Below are 16,385 nucleotides of genomic sequence, written 5' to 3' on the forward strand. Positions count from 1 at the left end.
AATGATCCATGGTTTAGCTGCTGTTTTTGCTGTGTCCAGTGTATCCAATAGCAAGCTTGGCACAAAATGTAATTACCGGTATCCATTTTTGCCTTGTACTTTTCTTCTAAAATGTAGACTGTAGACACTCTTTCTCATTTTCAACCACAATAGTTCCTGAATACACTGCATGCAGACCAATGCATATGACATTTTGAATGTCGAAAGCTGTAGGATTTTGTGACAAAGCATGGCAAATAATTATTACGGACCTAAGAAGGTTATTGTGGTCACATTTTATGAAAGAGCAAGGTTATTACATCCACTGTACAAAATGGTGTATCTTCTTTTGAATCGCAGACATCAAATGAAGCAGCTCTGGTGTGCTGACTGTTGCTATGCTGTGAAATACAGTTTTGAGAAAAAGCATTCAAAGATTTGTGAGGGTTTGTCACACCCTCTCAATGGGATGCTACTGTATATAACAATCCACTTAGAACAACAGACACTAAGAAAACAGCCACTGATAATATAGTACTGCATTGATAACGCTACTGCAGTTACTCACTGCTTAATATTTGGCTAAAACACCTATAATAATAATTGCAAGGAAACAGGAAAATGGGATCTGAACAATATTAAAGCTTTTGCTTGGCCATCAACATAAAATGACAGCCAGGCAAGCATTACCTGCAATACCTTTCCCACTGAGAAATAATGAATCGATTTAGCCTTTATAAATATGGTAACCTAAGTCAAGGAAAATAATTGTGAAGCCTCTGAAGATGGAAAAATAAAACTTATTTAGCTATATTTATCTGTACTAGTGTCTAATCAGACCAAACTAGACAGACCACAGCAAAGGATTTTTCTGACTTTATATCTAATCATTGCTAAAAGATTATCAAGCTATTTGCATCTAGGTTGAGTCTTTTTTATTTTATTCATGACAAACAGTGTGGGATAGTGTTGGATAAAAACTCCCTCTCCCTGGCAGACTTGGCAGCACAGATGTGCTTGTGAATTTAGTATTCTTTGTGATGCATGCTGAGATACAAATCAAATGACAAAAAATGGAAGGATCACACAATTGCTTGGAACAAAATAATACGTGGTTTTGCAGGAAAAAACCCAACAATAAATTGCCCGCAATACTCAACAAAAATATGAATATGATCAACATAGAACAGAAAGAGTTTGATGTTTGCTTTGTATTTTCTGTGCATAATCCTACACAGCTGCATCCATCACTGCGTATATAAAAAAAAGAAGACTTTCGCCCTTATCAACAAATTTATTTGTTGAAAACAAATCAATCTATCTCATGATTGTTGCATAATAATATTTCACAGCTTGTTGATTCTGCCTCGATAATTTGTCTATTCTGGAGAACAAAAATAGACTCCGATATTTTCTTGAAACTGTTGAGGCCTCTTTGGTAAATAATTAATAATTGCGGTTTCAAAGATGCTCAGACTTAAAAGTACATCTGAACTCAAGTCAACAGTTGATCTGAGCTCAACGTTAGCATCTGCAGTGAGGTAGAAAATTGAATTGAATACGGGGCATTTTTTTCAAACACTGTATGTCAACAGATTAATTAGCAAAGGCAACGTTATTTGCTTGATCTCCTCAGAGGACTATTAGATAAAATAGTACTGGTTGCACTAAGGAGAAGGACGCACTGATGTAGGAACAAGAAAGAACAAGGAACAGGGTTATAATCCAGAGTTTGAGATACCACACAAACTAGGCTGATTGTACTCCATGAAACAGCATCTTTCCCTGCTCAATCATGTGCATCTCGCTCTCTGTGTAGTTTGATTACACAAACAGAAGACAATAAATTAATACTGAAAATACATTACTGTTTTTAAGTAAATTTACAGCATCACTTGCAGTCATTTTAACATATGCTACTATGAATTAGCATCACCAAAAAGAGGCAAGAGTTCTGGCTTATTTTATTCAAAGGTCATCATACTGTAACTTCATAAACTATAACATTGTTTACCAAAGACACACATAAAACCTGATCACATGGGTTCAAAGCCATGAAATGGAAAATAATAAACTGTTCACATCTCAGTGATTCCAAATTATTTTCACTTATGAAACCTATCTAATTTAAGTGGCATTTTAATGTCTCCGAATCCTCCCACAACCCATTTAACCCTAAGATTGTTTAATATTCCCTATACAGTATGAATTTCAATTGTTGACACGCTCCAACTCACCAAGGCATTCATCACACCAGCAAATTGTATGACTAGGGCACTTTTTTTTTTTTTATATTTCAGGTGTTGGAGGTCATTTTTCACTTTTTGTCAGAAAAGCAACGTTGAATGTATAAATTATCAGCTTGCCTTTACTGCGTATTTGATCACAATCTGTAAACAAGCAACATAAATATCAAAAAAGGCTCAACAGCCCATTGAACATGCAGGATGCGGAACAGAGAGAGTGAGCTGGCTTTTCACCCAGGAGTAAATATTCCAACAATGTAATAATCCATAAGTGACAAGAGATCACTTATTATTATTAGGATCATATTTTACCCATGTTAAAAAGGCGAATGACAAAAAACTGTGCCTTTAATACAATGCAGTGTTTAAAATGTAGCTATTCTGAACTATGTTGTCCGCATACAGAGTATATGCTATTTAAAAGAATGGAAAATTGTTTAAGATTATTATGCTAAATTCAGTGATGTTTACTGACATTCACTTTCTGAGTGGTTACTATTGTTCTTGTATTGCCATGGCTTATTGTACAGATAAACACAGGCAAAACTAAACATTTCTATAGTATAAAATAATTATTGTAGGGTAAAATGTTTCATAGTTTTACTGGTGGGGATGATTAGGCTATTAAATTAATACTTGTGTTTCTTGTTGAAATTATAGCTATAACCCCACTACAGTGCAAATCACATTTACTCATTATTCTATCCATGTATTCAGATTTTATATCTCTATTAACCAAGGATGTATTGTCAAGGGCTAATCTTTTTCTCTCTGCTGTTCTAAATGCATTGCTGCCACAGAAATACACTGAAAGGGAGAGGAAAACCTTGCAAAACTTTCAATGGCATTTTCTCAAAACTGTTTCACAGCATAGCATTCAACAAGGCAGAGCTCCTTCATTTATTCTGTGATTTAAATCCAAGATACATCATTTTGTAGATCTGATCTTTCATGTTTGATCTTCCATTGCAAAAACAAACAAACAAACAAAAAACTTCTGGGGTCCATAAGTGCTGATTTGTCAGCCTCTGTCACAATTATATTTAGCAACTTCCTCATTAAACAAGAATGCAAACACCACCACACCTCTTAGATCAGACATGGATATTGAGGTTATTTGGCATAAAATCTTATTGTTCTGAATTGCATGTCAAAGGTACAGCTGAGTGATTTATACAATGTATTCTGTATTGATCCACTCAATCAGACTAATACAAGCCATATAACATGAGGGTCTCATGTCACCGTGGCTGAAACCTCGGTCCATGTTTGCCGCTCGTATGCAACAAGACTGTAGCAAACCTCAAACGACAGAAAATCACTATTGGCATTTCGCTGATCTCATTCCACAACCTCACAACCACCGCCAATGTTTGATTCTAATTTCACGTCAGTCACACTGGTAACCATTCAAACGAAAGCCTTGCTTAAACTGGAAAAAGAAAAGCCTGTGTGTGCAGCAGCTTGTCCTGTAAACATGGTGAAAAAAATTGCATACACCTGGAGCAAAGGCAACACCTGTGCCGAGATTAATGGAGAACCTTAGATGCAAATCAACTGCACTACACTTTAATTTGTCAATCAGGAACGCTTAATTGTGAGTGTGTCTGTTTTTTGTTTTTTTTTTTTCAGCCAGCTATCCTGTCATTGATTTTCTACTTGCTACCATGTCATGCAAAATGGCATCCAGGAACGGGAGCTGGTGGTGAAGAGCAGTTGGCAAATGTTCCCACGGGTGCAGTGCAGCGGTACGACAGAGCTGATGCAAACAGAAAACCTGGATGATTCATGGCTCACATAAGAGCTTACATTAGCGGACAACTGCAGAGAGGGATATTCAAGATATGCCATTAAAAGGGAAGTGCGTGCTTCTCTGCCTATGCAAAATAATTGGCTGTGTAAGATTTCTAATGATCCAGCAAATTTGATCTCTGAGAATCTGTGTTGGCTTTGTTGTGTCCCCATAACTTAACACACTCATCATTCCAACAGCACGGATGGATGGATAGAGGAATGGATGGACACAAAAATTAACCATCAAAATGAAAGCCAAAAATAATAATAATAATAATGAACAATCAACCGCCTTGGTAGAATAATAACGACATTACTTGTTGTTACAGGAATGGCGAAGAATAGTGATGAGTTTACTGACAATCTCAGCTGCAGTGAAGCAACAGTATCAAAGTAATGTTTTTCTGGTGCAAGGCCATGAGTCAAGGTGTTAACTCTTACCTGGTGAATGAGGGGGAGGCGTGCACATGAGCACCACACCCTGGCCTTCGCGCACAGAGACCCCGCCTCTGGTCTTCCCACTGAAGGCACCTAGATCTGCAACAGGACACAACAGGCAATCCTGCTCAGACTCAGCCAACAAAGTAGAACAAAACATTTACTCGAGATCATTTTGAAGGTGCTAGGATATTAATCTTTGCCCCTACAGACACCCTCTCAAACACGTCTCTGCAATTAAAAATGGTAAACTTGTTACTAGCTTGTTAGTTTTAAGTGAGCTTAAAAAAAAGAAAACAAATTTCACAAATGAAGGGCGCCTACACTAAAAAGACTTCTACTTTGAACAGAACAGCCTACTCCATAACATTGCACTAAATTGCACTATTATATTATTAGATATTATGAATACTATTTTATCTATATTATTTAGAATGCACTAATGCAGCAGTCTGTTGTTTTACCTGATTGGTTTTCTGTGTATATACAACAAAGCAGGTTTGACTCAATCCTAGAATGCCTTTTGGGTCCTAACACTGCCTGTTTAATTTCTAGTTGATGCAATGCTAAACTGTGGAAATCAAGCGACAGGCTGCTGACCCAGGGCAGGTTTCTGTGTCTGCGCCACTTTAATTCCATCACTTTGAGGGGCGATGTTTACCATTACCCTGGAACTGTTGGGTAATTATGCCTCAGAGTGACTTGTGAAACCTGCATTTCTTCTCAATTTCTGGCACATTAAAGAAGGATCAAGGTTCATGGCCTTCATCTCAAAATGTAGCACATAGTCAATTTCCTGTCAAATTGTATTTCTTTTCTGCAAATACCGAGGATCAAAGGCCATGTACAAACTGGGCAACGTGTTCAGCTCACTGAAAACCCCTATGCCACATACTGTACAAAGACGTCCAAAAAAAAAGAAAAAACAGATAAAAAAATTAATTCCAAATCATAATGCAATTAAATTGCAACAGTTTATTTTGGCACAGTTAAACAGGTTCTCCTGTGATATGTCCCCCTTGAATGCCAAATTGAGGAGCTGGATTCATCCCAGTACGAAAAAATTTGTTTATTTTGAATTGATCACATAAGTTTCTGTGCAAACACTAACCTACTGTGCATTGCATGCATTTGAAAGTCACTGAAGAAACACTGGGGCAACAACAGGGTTACTAACATATGTTTGTAAATTGATAGACAGACTACTACTACAGTGATGAGGAGTTGGTCACACTATAGCTTGCTGAAAGATCTTCGTCTGCACATTGATCCCATTCAATAATGTGATTCACAATGACCAACTCACCATGAAAAAGAAGATATAAAATAAAGAAATCCTCAAAAAGCGATGAGAAACTGGAGAGAAGAAAAGCTCCTCCAAGCCCAGGAAGAATAAATATTTCATAGCGATTGTTGCATTTGCAGTTGAATCGGCCAGGGAGGGGAGGGGAGGAGGGGGGAGCAGCCTGTCATGCCAACTGGATTTGCAAGCTTTCATTTCACAACACAAATCAATCTGGCCAAGCCGACCACTTCCTGTGCTTGGAAGAGAATAGATCCAACATTGAATGGACAGTTTTATCAGCTTCAGACAATGTATGTTGGTGAGGCAGTGTTTCAGGTTGGGAGCTGCAGAATTTAAAATCCAGACAATGGTGGAAACCATCTCCTCTTGTAATGCATTTGGAACCCAGTTCTAAAATAACCATGATTGACGATTTTGGATTCTGCACCTTTGCCACCTTAACCCTTTCCCCTAAATTTGATTCTCCAAAGATTGGACTGTCAGCTCCATGTTGGGCCCCTCCAAGCCTGGGTGCTGATTTGTCCATATTGTACTGCGTTTCAACATGCGAGCTCGACTTGCCAGTTTATGGAGATGTCTTGGACTGCTAGACAGATATACAATCCCTTCATCTTGGCCCATTTGCTATGTGTGACTAGCGCTGATTTATCTGTGCTAACAAGCTGCCACCAGAGTATAGGAATGGAGAGCCACTGATTGTCACCATGTTCGCTATTGATTCGCCAGCAGCTGTCACCACCCTGTCTTTCTCTTCTGCATAGCTACCCTGCTACCCCTTTGTGTTTTAATTCAAAGATGAATCATGAGTTATAGCTAATCAATGTCCCCTCCTGTAGTATAATGGGCAAATAGACAACAGATAGTTTAAATAGATTTGTTTGTGCTCTACTGATAAAGAGGAAAAGGAATGAAGTGAGTGAGTAAATAAATAAATAAACACAGACAGAAACAACTGCTGTCTAAATGATGTAGACCAAGGCTCTGTACATCCAACTACTGAAAGAGAACGACTTGGCAACCCACAATACAAGACTGTGGTTGTACTTGGCAGCGACCAAGTGTGAGAATGTGTGTATGTTTAACGGTCCCTTTGCCTTCAACGACTCCCCCAGGATGCAGAATGTGGAAATGAAGGCGTTTTTAGACAACTTGCCTGATTAAAGTAATAATCGACAATTGTCATATCAATAAATGTACATTTTGCTACTCTCTATCGCCAACTGATATAACACAACAGTGATTCAACCTATACTCGGTTCAAGGAAGCCTTGACATTTGCTGTTTTCCTAAAAAACATCACACAGGAACTGATGCGTTTTATATTTTTTATGCAACAGCAACACCGATTTGTTTGAATAAACAGAAGAGGAACACGTAGTTACCATGAGCAGCGATAGCCACCATGACTGAATAGACAAATAAAAGGTCGGTAGCTGCAGAAACTCAAACTTCAATAACAGACAATCCAAGGGAAAAGTACCGCCCACACTGTCTGATTGACAGGTAATCTCTGGGAAGTGCAGTGCAAAAACACCACAGCAATGACGGCTTATTGCCAAAGATGTCACAGAAATTAGCATTAACTTATTTCAAAAACAACAACAAAAAGAAGATATCACAGATTACCACTTTACATATGGGTTAAATAGAGACCAAGCTGAGATTTTTTTGTGGGCCTTCCTGCCATTTAAGAAACTACAGTAAAGGCAATGCTAGAATCATTCTATATTTTATGGAACCAGGAGATTAGAGGATCAAATGAAACTCTTACTGACCAATCATTTTCCTTGGCAAAATAGACTTATGCAAGTAAATCAATATTAATGGCTCTTCAATAATGTAAAAACAGCATAGTCATTAAAGCATCCTCAAAAATTACAAGTCAACATATGTCAATATAAATCTTCTAAACCCAGAAATGCAGTGATGAAATTTGCAGTAATACAACACAAGAGCAGGTACTCAATGCAAATTATTTCAAGATCAGTATGAATTCAATCAATGGCTATTAACTAGTGATCAGTTCAGATTTTGTAGAACATTTCAGGGGGGAAAAGACAATCTTTTAATGCTCATGCCAAAGCAGCCCCTAAGACTCATTACTACTGTAGAGCTCACAGTGGCTCGATACCTGAGCCTCAGCCAGACTCATGTCTGCAGAGAGAGAAGAACTCTTTGGGGAGAAAGATCAGAGGCCTCCCTTCTGCCTGCTGCCTTCAAAGTCACGGCTGAAAAACAGCCCAAGTGTGAGTTCAGCAGCTCAGAATTTCAAAACAAAGAGAGAAAAAAGGGTCCTACTGAAACATCTTTGGAGGCAGAGTACACGACCAGTGGATAGAATATAGAAAGCCATGCCTGCACCTTTTCCTGATGCACTCTGGTTGGTCCACCCTCCCTCTCCTCTGATTTGCTGCAAGCCATGAAACAAGGCTAGGTTCGGTACGCCAGATTGACAGAACAAAACCCCTGTGGGTTAGAGAGTACAGTAAGCTGCGCCTTAGTGTCGCAGATACCGTTAGTAATGGGAGGAAAGAAGTTCCAGCCTGGGAAGAGAGTTACAAAGAGTCTACTCTATGTGACGTCTCAGTCTACATCGTACTACAACACAACTCAAAGAATATGACTATTCAGTTTTAATCCTTACAGAAACAGGACAGCATATAATAACTTCTCTAAGATATTAAATTTATTAAAAGGTACAGAATTTGCCAGTGTGTATCTGAATTTTATAATCCGGGCAGTCAACACTTCTGTCAGTGCATAAGAATGTGTAGTGCTGACAGGAACAAGAAAAAAACCCTAGAGTTTCAAGCTGGGTGATAAATACCCACCATTCGTTATGCTGAAAGAGAGAAGGAAGGCTCTGCATTCAAATGTATGCTGCAGGGCACCTCTCTTTGTTTCTGTGACTAGCCCTTCGAAGGGCCTCATTTTAAAGAGCGAGTATGAGACTATTACAGATTGATGCTATTGAATATTGGTACTGCATAAAGCTGAAGAGATGCAGTCATACACTCAGGTATCTGCATAAGCTACAAAACACCCACGCACAACATTTAAGAAAAAAGCAATCTGGTCACTGGATGAGATGACTAGACAGGTTTCCTAAATGCGGCTTAAAAAAGCTCAGCAGGCGGCAACAACTACTGATCTCTCAGAGGATCAAGTCAAGGTAACTCTCTCTCTCTGAGCACTGAGCTTATCCAGGAAACACTCCCAACAGAATGGCTGGTTTAGAGTTATTAAAATGAAGAAAAATTATAATGCTTTTTTTTATTGCCGTTTATTGGCCAGTGTAAATAATGACAGTCTAGGTACCTGTATTGTCCCTCAATATAATTGGATTTTGCTTATATCTGTTAAAGTAATAATCAGCAATATTTTCATATTTGTTTGTTTTGCTACTCTCTATGGCCAATTGATATAACACAGTAATGATTCAACCTACAGCCAGTTCATGAAAACTTTTACATTTGCTGTTCTAAACACCCGGTGTCGGGTAGGTATCTCCCGGGAAAAATCCTGTGCTGCACAGGAAGTGATGCATTTTATGTTTCTGGCAGCAGCAACAGCGGTTTGTTTGGAATAAACAGAAGAAGAACTGTGAGGTAGCCTACAGTGCAAAAAAAAACACATCACTGATCCCTTAGCACCAAAGATGTTATAAATAAATGAAATAAAATAAAACAAAATGAAATAAAAAACAAGGATGTCACAGATTGATTGTACTGTGAATCTCTATATTATATTTAGGACAGTCCTGCTTCTGATTTTATTTTACTTCTCTTATAGAGCAAAACATTGTCAAGATCCTGCACAAATGCAAGAGTAATAGATAAGGCTGGAATCCTAACAACTTGTGCAGCAAAATGAAAAATGTACAGCACACTTTGTAAGGAAAAAAAACAACAAAAAAAACGTGTGAACTCTGGTCTGAAGAAAATAGGCCATTATACATATATACCTTTCCTTTTTGCTGTTTCCACTGTTTCAGGCAAATCCAACCATTTGTTTTTCTAATTCCCATAACAACTTTAAGTCCCCATAACAACACATTAGACCATGTACTATACTTTGTAGCAACAGCTCACTGACTAAGAACCATAAGCTCCCTGTAGGCATGCCAATAAGGCTATTATGGTCATTGCTCCTGAGGAAACTGTAAGGAAAACCAACAATGCATTTTCCTCTGAGCATAGCCCTGGTCTCTCTATGTATGCTGCCTTAGCCTGTGATGATGTTTTGGAGGGACACCAGGGGATTACTCGGGGAAGAAATGTGCTTTTTACTCTCATTTACCACTGAGGCATGGCGTTTGAGGGCACATACCCTGTTAGCAGTACAATTCAACAGAATCAGATGCAGCCAGTGGGAACTAAATTCAACAACAAAACATTACTGTAGATAGTGTTTATTTACCCCCGGAACCAAACAGGTTTATTTTAAGTCAGAGATGAAGAGCTTTAAGCCAATTATTTACATCTTATGAGAGTCATCTCTGTGTGTTTTTAAAGTTTCACAAACTTCTCTAAAATGTATATCTTTTCCAAAACAGTTTTGAGGAGCTTCATGCCAAAGTATATGTCATGCTCTGAATGAACTTGTGTGCAACTGCGAAAATGGTTGAATGGAAAGATAACAAGGCTACTCACAAGCAAACTGCAAAAGGGTGTCCCGACTTAGGATGGTTCCATAGCTGTTTTCTGCCTTACACTGGTACTTCCCAAAGTCAGTGATCTCACTTGCATTGGTTATAATTAAGTTTCCATCGATGAAGTTGTAGCGGTAATCCGCCTCTGCATCTACTTCTGTCCCATTGACGAACCACCTGAAAGCACAACATGAATAGTAGTTTGCAATGAATGACAAACAATCAAGCTAATCTGCTGAGGAAGTAGGATTACAATTAGCAGACAGGCAAATGTATGCCATACCTGTATGTGGGTGATGGATTGCCCCGTGCTTCACAGTGCATCACCACTTTCTTCTCATCAGAATCCAAAGGAAAAATAACATCGTCTGGCTCCTGGATAAAGACCGGCCCAAACTCTTCGCTCTCTATAGACCAAAAGAGAGGATTACTGCAGGAGTGATTATTGCCCTGCTTAAAGGAGAGCATCACAGAGGTTTACCATTCAATTACTTTATCCCCGTTTGGTCGGTAAAAGTGCACTGCCTACTCACCTCCATTACTAGAAACAAGAGAAAAGGATTTGACCAGCCTCTCTGATGGCATACAGATGTACAGCTCCACAGAGAATTGGAATTGGAAAAAAAAAATAGAAAAAAATAACTGTGACAGTAGCTACGATGATATTCTGCAGACAAGAGCAGATTTTTCTAACATTACTTTGATATAAAACTCATTTGGGTGTTTAAGTTTAGGGAAACATTCTTGGAATCCTCAAAGCTAGAGTCCCATTCATTTTCAATGAAGAAGCTCTAGGCTGTACATCAGCATGGCATCACACATCTGGTTTCTAGTTTAGGGAAAAAAAAGAACAAAAAAAATCTATAATTTCCTAGCCTGGAGAAATAACATGTGATTTCTTAAGTTCAGAGACATTCCCCTCTGATCATCCAATTACCTGGTTGGACATGGTTCACTTGGACCTAATTTTCACATGGTGAAATATGAACCCTGTAGCTTGACAGGGTTTAGAAATTTCACACCTTTGAACCCAGGGCCATCGAATGAATGGTATTTTCCTCTCTCAAATGTTTCACACACCCACTCTTCGACCCACTGCTGTTTGCCCACAGGGCCAACTGATGAGTCGACAATGCTGTTAGCATGGCTCTTCACCACAGGGTCTTAACCCTGCCTTAATTTGTCATGGAGAATCAGGTTTGGGAGTTCGACAGATACGTAGTGTGAATGAGTGTACACTTCTGCAGTTTCTTGTGGGTTACTAGCCACAGTGAGGTTACAGGCCTATATTATTCTGAATAATATAGGCCTGTAACCTCACTGTGGCTTCTTTAGAATCTAAAGAATGGTTCACTAAGGCCTGTTTTTATTTTTACTTTTCACATAAATACAGACATGTACGTTCAGAGAGTGGTAACCAGTGCTTATGAGTTATATGCCTCCATGTTGGAAGAGTGACAGCAATAGGAAAGAATACAATGTTATCATCTCTTCCTCTCTTATCTAATTCCCCCTTTTATAGTACAATTTGAACACCCTACCACAGAAAATAGGCAACATCTTTGTTTTGTCAGGGAGGAAGAGTTGATAACATTACAATCTTTCCTTTTCCTGTCACTCCTCCAACACTGCTTATCATTCTCCAAATATTCTGTGACAGGCCTCTATTTCTTCATAGCAAAGCTCTACAGGCAAGATTATATCAAATAAAACAAGCCTACGGTAAACATATTACCCACCAACAATGATCCCATTTGGGTCAGTGACAATGTGAAATCGTGGGTAACAATTATTTAAGTGGTACTCTTTTCTGGTCATTACCAGGGTATTACTAAGTTACAATATAGAAATCAATGCAATAAAACAATGAAAATGAAAATTGCATTTTACACAAATGCAAAAATTTTATCATCACTCATACAGTATAATTTCTGAAAATCCTGTCACAATGGCAAAGCTATAAATACTGCTAATTTCGACTTTCAGTGCTTTTAATTTAGCCCCTAATGTAAGCTGCCTTGATAGCAACATCTTGCCCTTCACAATTTATTCAAAATTGCACAAATATCAAGATTTGAATTATTTCTATGTTGTTTATATCAAACGTTATCTTTTGAGTAGCCTATATTCAACTTACTGTACTACATCCAATACAAATACAGTATGTCCCCAGATCTGCCGTTGCATATTTCTCCTTCATGGAGGTCCACTGGATAATTGTCCATGAAAAGGATTGTTGTGGTGTGGTTGTAAGTAATTCAGTAATGTAACAAGTAAAAGTGAATAGTCTGATGAGGTAGAATTATTTCCAAATTTATTTTACTGACACAGGAAATTATCTTGTCTTTAGCCCTAGCCCCTTTGGTCCTTGTCACTTCTCCAAAGCACTGTAAGTTGTAGTTTGAAACATGTCAGTAGGTTAATTTAGCAAAGCAACTGATGTAAAGGTTATCACTACTAATGCTAGTTTCTACTACAGCCAATGCGTTATCTAGTGTGCAAATGTGGTAACAACAGGACAGTGACAGTTAGCTAACCAGATACTAATAGTTAGCTAGCTAACATGCTGAAAGCATGTAAACACAAAGTCAATCAGATTTATCAGTGGTGAAATTATCAGTTCCCTATCAAAACCCAGCATTCTATTGAATTCTGTTAAGATGGTGAAGTCGTACATTTAGAAACATTCAACAACCAGCTGTTCACAGCTATTGTTGCCCATGAGCTGACCTCCACTATGGCTGCCAGAGCAGTGTTGCCATCGCTTTTCCAAGTAGCTATTGGCTGCTCAAAAAGTCGCTAGTAGTTGCCAGATAATGTCATACACTAATTTGCATATCAATATGTTACAGTCCCCGCTCACAGTGGAGGGAGGTGGCTATTCTGTCTATGGGAAACACTGTGATCGTCAGACCTCTTTGGATATAGAGTCTCCAGTGGTCCTCAACTCCAGTCCTCTGGGCACAGAGAACTGCTGGTTTTCTAATCTGCCACGTAGTTAACTTGTCATCCTAGGTCTAAATAGTCCCTGAGTAAACAGCCATAATGAAAACTAACTGGCAAAATAGAAAACCAGCAGTACTCTAAACCCCAAGGACTGGAGTTTAGGACTACTGGATTAGACAAGTAGGCAGCGCAAATTGGCATCAGCTGTACAGATTTGTCACCAAATGCTTTGGGAGTCAACATTAGCATTGTTCCCCATGATCGGAAAACGTTGCTACATTTGTTTGCTTGTCTTTTGAGAAATTAAAAAAATGTTGCCACATTGGCAATAGCACGCAGCCGGAGGCTGAAAGCCCTCTATAGTATGATTGCGATGAAAATCAATGTAAAAACTTGGACATTTGTCACATAGGGAAAATGAGACATTTTCTGTTTCCTTGCTATTAAAGTAAGGAATTCATTGAAATGTTTAAGCTAATTCCTTAAGCAGCCTAATGCTTACAAAATATGCAATTAGTGAGATGCAATTTAATACAGTACATGTTCAGCAAAGTATGACTACACCTGATCTAGATTGTTTCTTGTTTGGAAGTGCTCAAATAAGTGATTTTGCCTGACTCTCACTTCAGATTTGCAGCTCCGAAGATTTAAGAGCTTCCGTCTGCACAAACACACCCACATATCCATGTGCTCACTCACTTGTTTGGTGTCTCCTCAACAGTCCCTGTTGCAGTGCTCTTTTGTTTCTTCCGAGTAATTTACCCTTTGATGTAGTCTGCTGTTAACATAAGAACCTTGTGTTCTTCAGGAGAATGTTATCTCTATGTACTTTCTGAGATAATTAACTTTTGAAGAATGTAAGCCCAGTGAAAGTTTGTGTTGTGCTCTTTGTGTTTACATGTGGCAGCACAATCCATCACAATAGCTGTTTTTCTTACAGTATATCCATATCCATGCAGCTTACTTAACTGAAACCATCACAGTGACCACACTTAAGGTTTGGCCGGTATTACATTTGTTCTGGTAAATAAATATTTTAATGACATAAGTCTGTGGCAATCTACAGTATTTCTCACAATTTAGGAATGATCTGATGACAGAAAGAACCAAGTCTTTTTCCTCAGGGTATGTGTAATCTCGCCAACCTTTTGTCAGCAAATTACCGCTCCACAGGGAAATAAAAAGCTTTTGAAATAATACGTAAATCAGTAGAGGAAAATGAATCAATATTAAGTTGCATGCTTGGCTGTGAATATACAGCAAAGCAATTTGGTGAGAATAAAGAATAAATTTACCACTTTAACAACTGCTGCTAAAAATTTAAATGAAAGAAAGCCAGCCTCTACAATTCTATGTATAAATCAAGCATACGTGCTCCTTTGAAATCAGACAATATTTACTCCAATAAAAGCACTTCATAACTTAAGTAAAGTGTTATCTATCTACTGCATCTGTCTATCTATCTATCTGTTAGCAGTAGCACTAGTAGCAGTAGCAGTAATTCTAGTCATTGTACTATAAAATAAACCTGCAATATTGCAATACCTAATCATTAATACACAACATTAAAAACAAAACACTTCACTAACACCACCAAGCTGCATCTACACTATCCCCTGCTCTGGTCCAGGTGTGGAATAGGACATTACATTGTAGGCCAGATCTGTGCTAAAAATGAGAGCTCTGTCCACCTACAATAGGATTCTGGTTATTATTTCAAAGCATTCAAGAGTGGGCTGAATAAAAGCAGCCATGCTCAAAGTTTTTGTAAGGATCTTTTGCTTAAGGACATTGAGATAAAGAGTGGGAAGCCAACATCCTATGAATAACTCCTCACTCTGAGCACTCACATGAAAAGAACTGGATGGAATGAGAACAGCCTAACCAGACAAATGGTCAGTGGTGAAATGGTGGATGAGTTCTGAATACAGAATGTTTGCAAATGTGTGGTTAAACAAAACACTTACATACTGTATATGCAATAATGCAATATGTATCAATATTACAATAATAATAATAACTATACAGTTTCTATTTATAAAAAAACCCAGAATAGAGTTATGGACAGTTAGCATTTTGACACTGTAGAGCCCCTTTAATCAGTCAACTCCAAGTGCCACAGCCATCTGTCTGTCTCAGAAGCAAAAAAGCAACATCCCCTTTAAGCCACCACAGGTGCAATACATTTTGGCATCCACTTTATACACTGCACATCAGTCCAATGCAATGGTATAATACTGCTGTCATCACTGACAATCAATCGAGAGGCATAACTCTCACCTTGGTTATAGAGATGTAAGTAGTTTTATGGCTAGATATACTGACAAGAAAGAAAGAAAGAAAGAAAGAAAGAAAGAGATAGATAGACAGATAGACAGATAGATACATACATACATACATACATACATACAGACATACATACAGAACATTACGCATTCCTATGTTTTGCCCACTTTTTATGTGACTAAGTTCATTACTTCCAACGTGTTAAGATCCTATTTGTCAATTCAGCAACTAGTTCAGATTTCCATTAATTAAGCACTCCAGACTCAATAAACAGAAATTATGAGATTAATCAAATTTTTAAGCATCAATGTGTCATTGTGTCCTCTAGAGTTATTCATACTGTAAGTCAAGACAGCAAGTGACCCATGTAGATTTATGACAGTGTGTTTGCCCGCTGTGTTTGGGGTATTAAATCTTCCCTTTTGACAAAGATATCCATCATATCTGTAGTTTCTGTACTGACAGGAGCAGAGAGAGAGCTGGATATTGCCATGATCCCACTTCAATTTCAGAAAGGGCATGACCCTGGTCACTCCAGACCATGCACAGTGATGATGGATAGGTGAGATTCATTTCCAGACCAAATCTAAGCAGGCGGGAAGCCTGTAGACCGAAGGCCATTCCAGAGATGGCCGACTCTTTCCCCCAAAGAGGACTTGGGGCGCATTCACACCAAGCATGTTTGGAGTGGTTTATTCAAACTCTGGAGTGTTTACTCGTTTAGTTCGGTTCATCTGGG

At 38.4% G+C, this 16,385-nt stretch overlaps 1 protein-coding gene across 1 annotated transcript in view; it reads right to left on the reverse strand.

Annotated features, from left to right (window-relative positions):
• The window catches only part of cntn5 (contactin 5), an 80,069-nt gene that overhangs the window by 47,916 nt on the left and 15,768 nt on the right, over nt 1-16,385 (reverse strand). Inside the window, exons 3-5 of the mRNA XM_078284078.1 lie at nt 10,698-10,821; nt 10,416-10,591; nt 4,461-4,556 (exon numbers count right to left, since the gene is read on the reverse strand). Coding sequence (XP_078140204.1) covers nt 4,461-4,556; nt 10,416-10,591; nt 10,698-10,821 — 396 coding nt within the window. The remainder of the gene's footprint in view (nt 1-4,460; nt 4,557-10,415; nt 10,592-10,697; nt 10,822-16,385) is intronic.

This window comes from Centroberyx gerrardi, chromosome 6 (assembly GCF_048128805.1).
Source record: "Centroberyx gerrardi isolate f3 chromosome 6, fCenGer3.hap1.cur.20231027, whole genome shotgun sequence".
NCBI lineage: Eukaryota > Metazoa > Chordata > Actinopteri > Beryciformes > Berycidae > Centroberyx > Centroberyx gerrardi.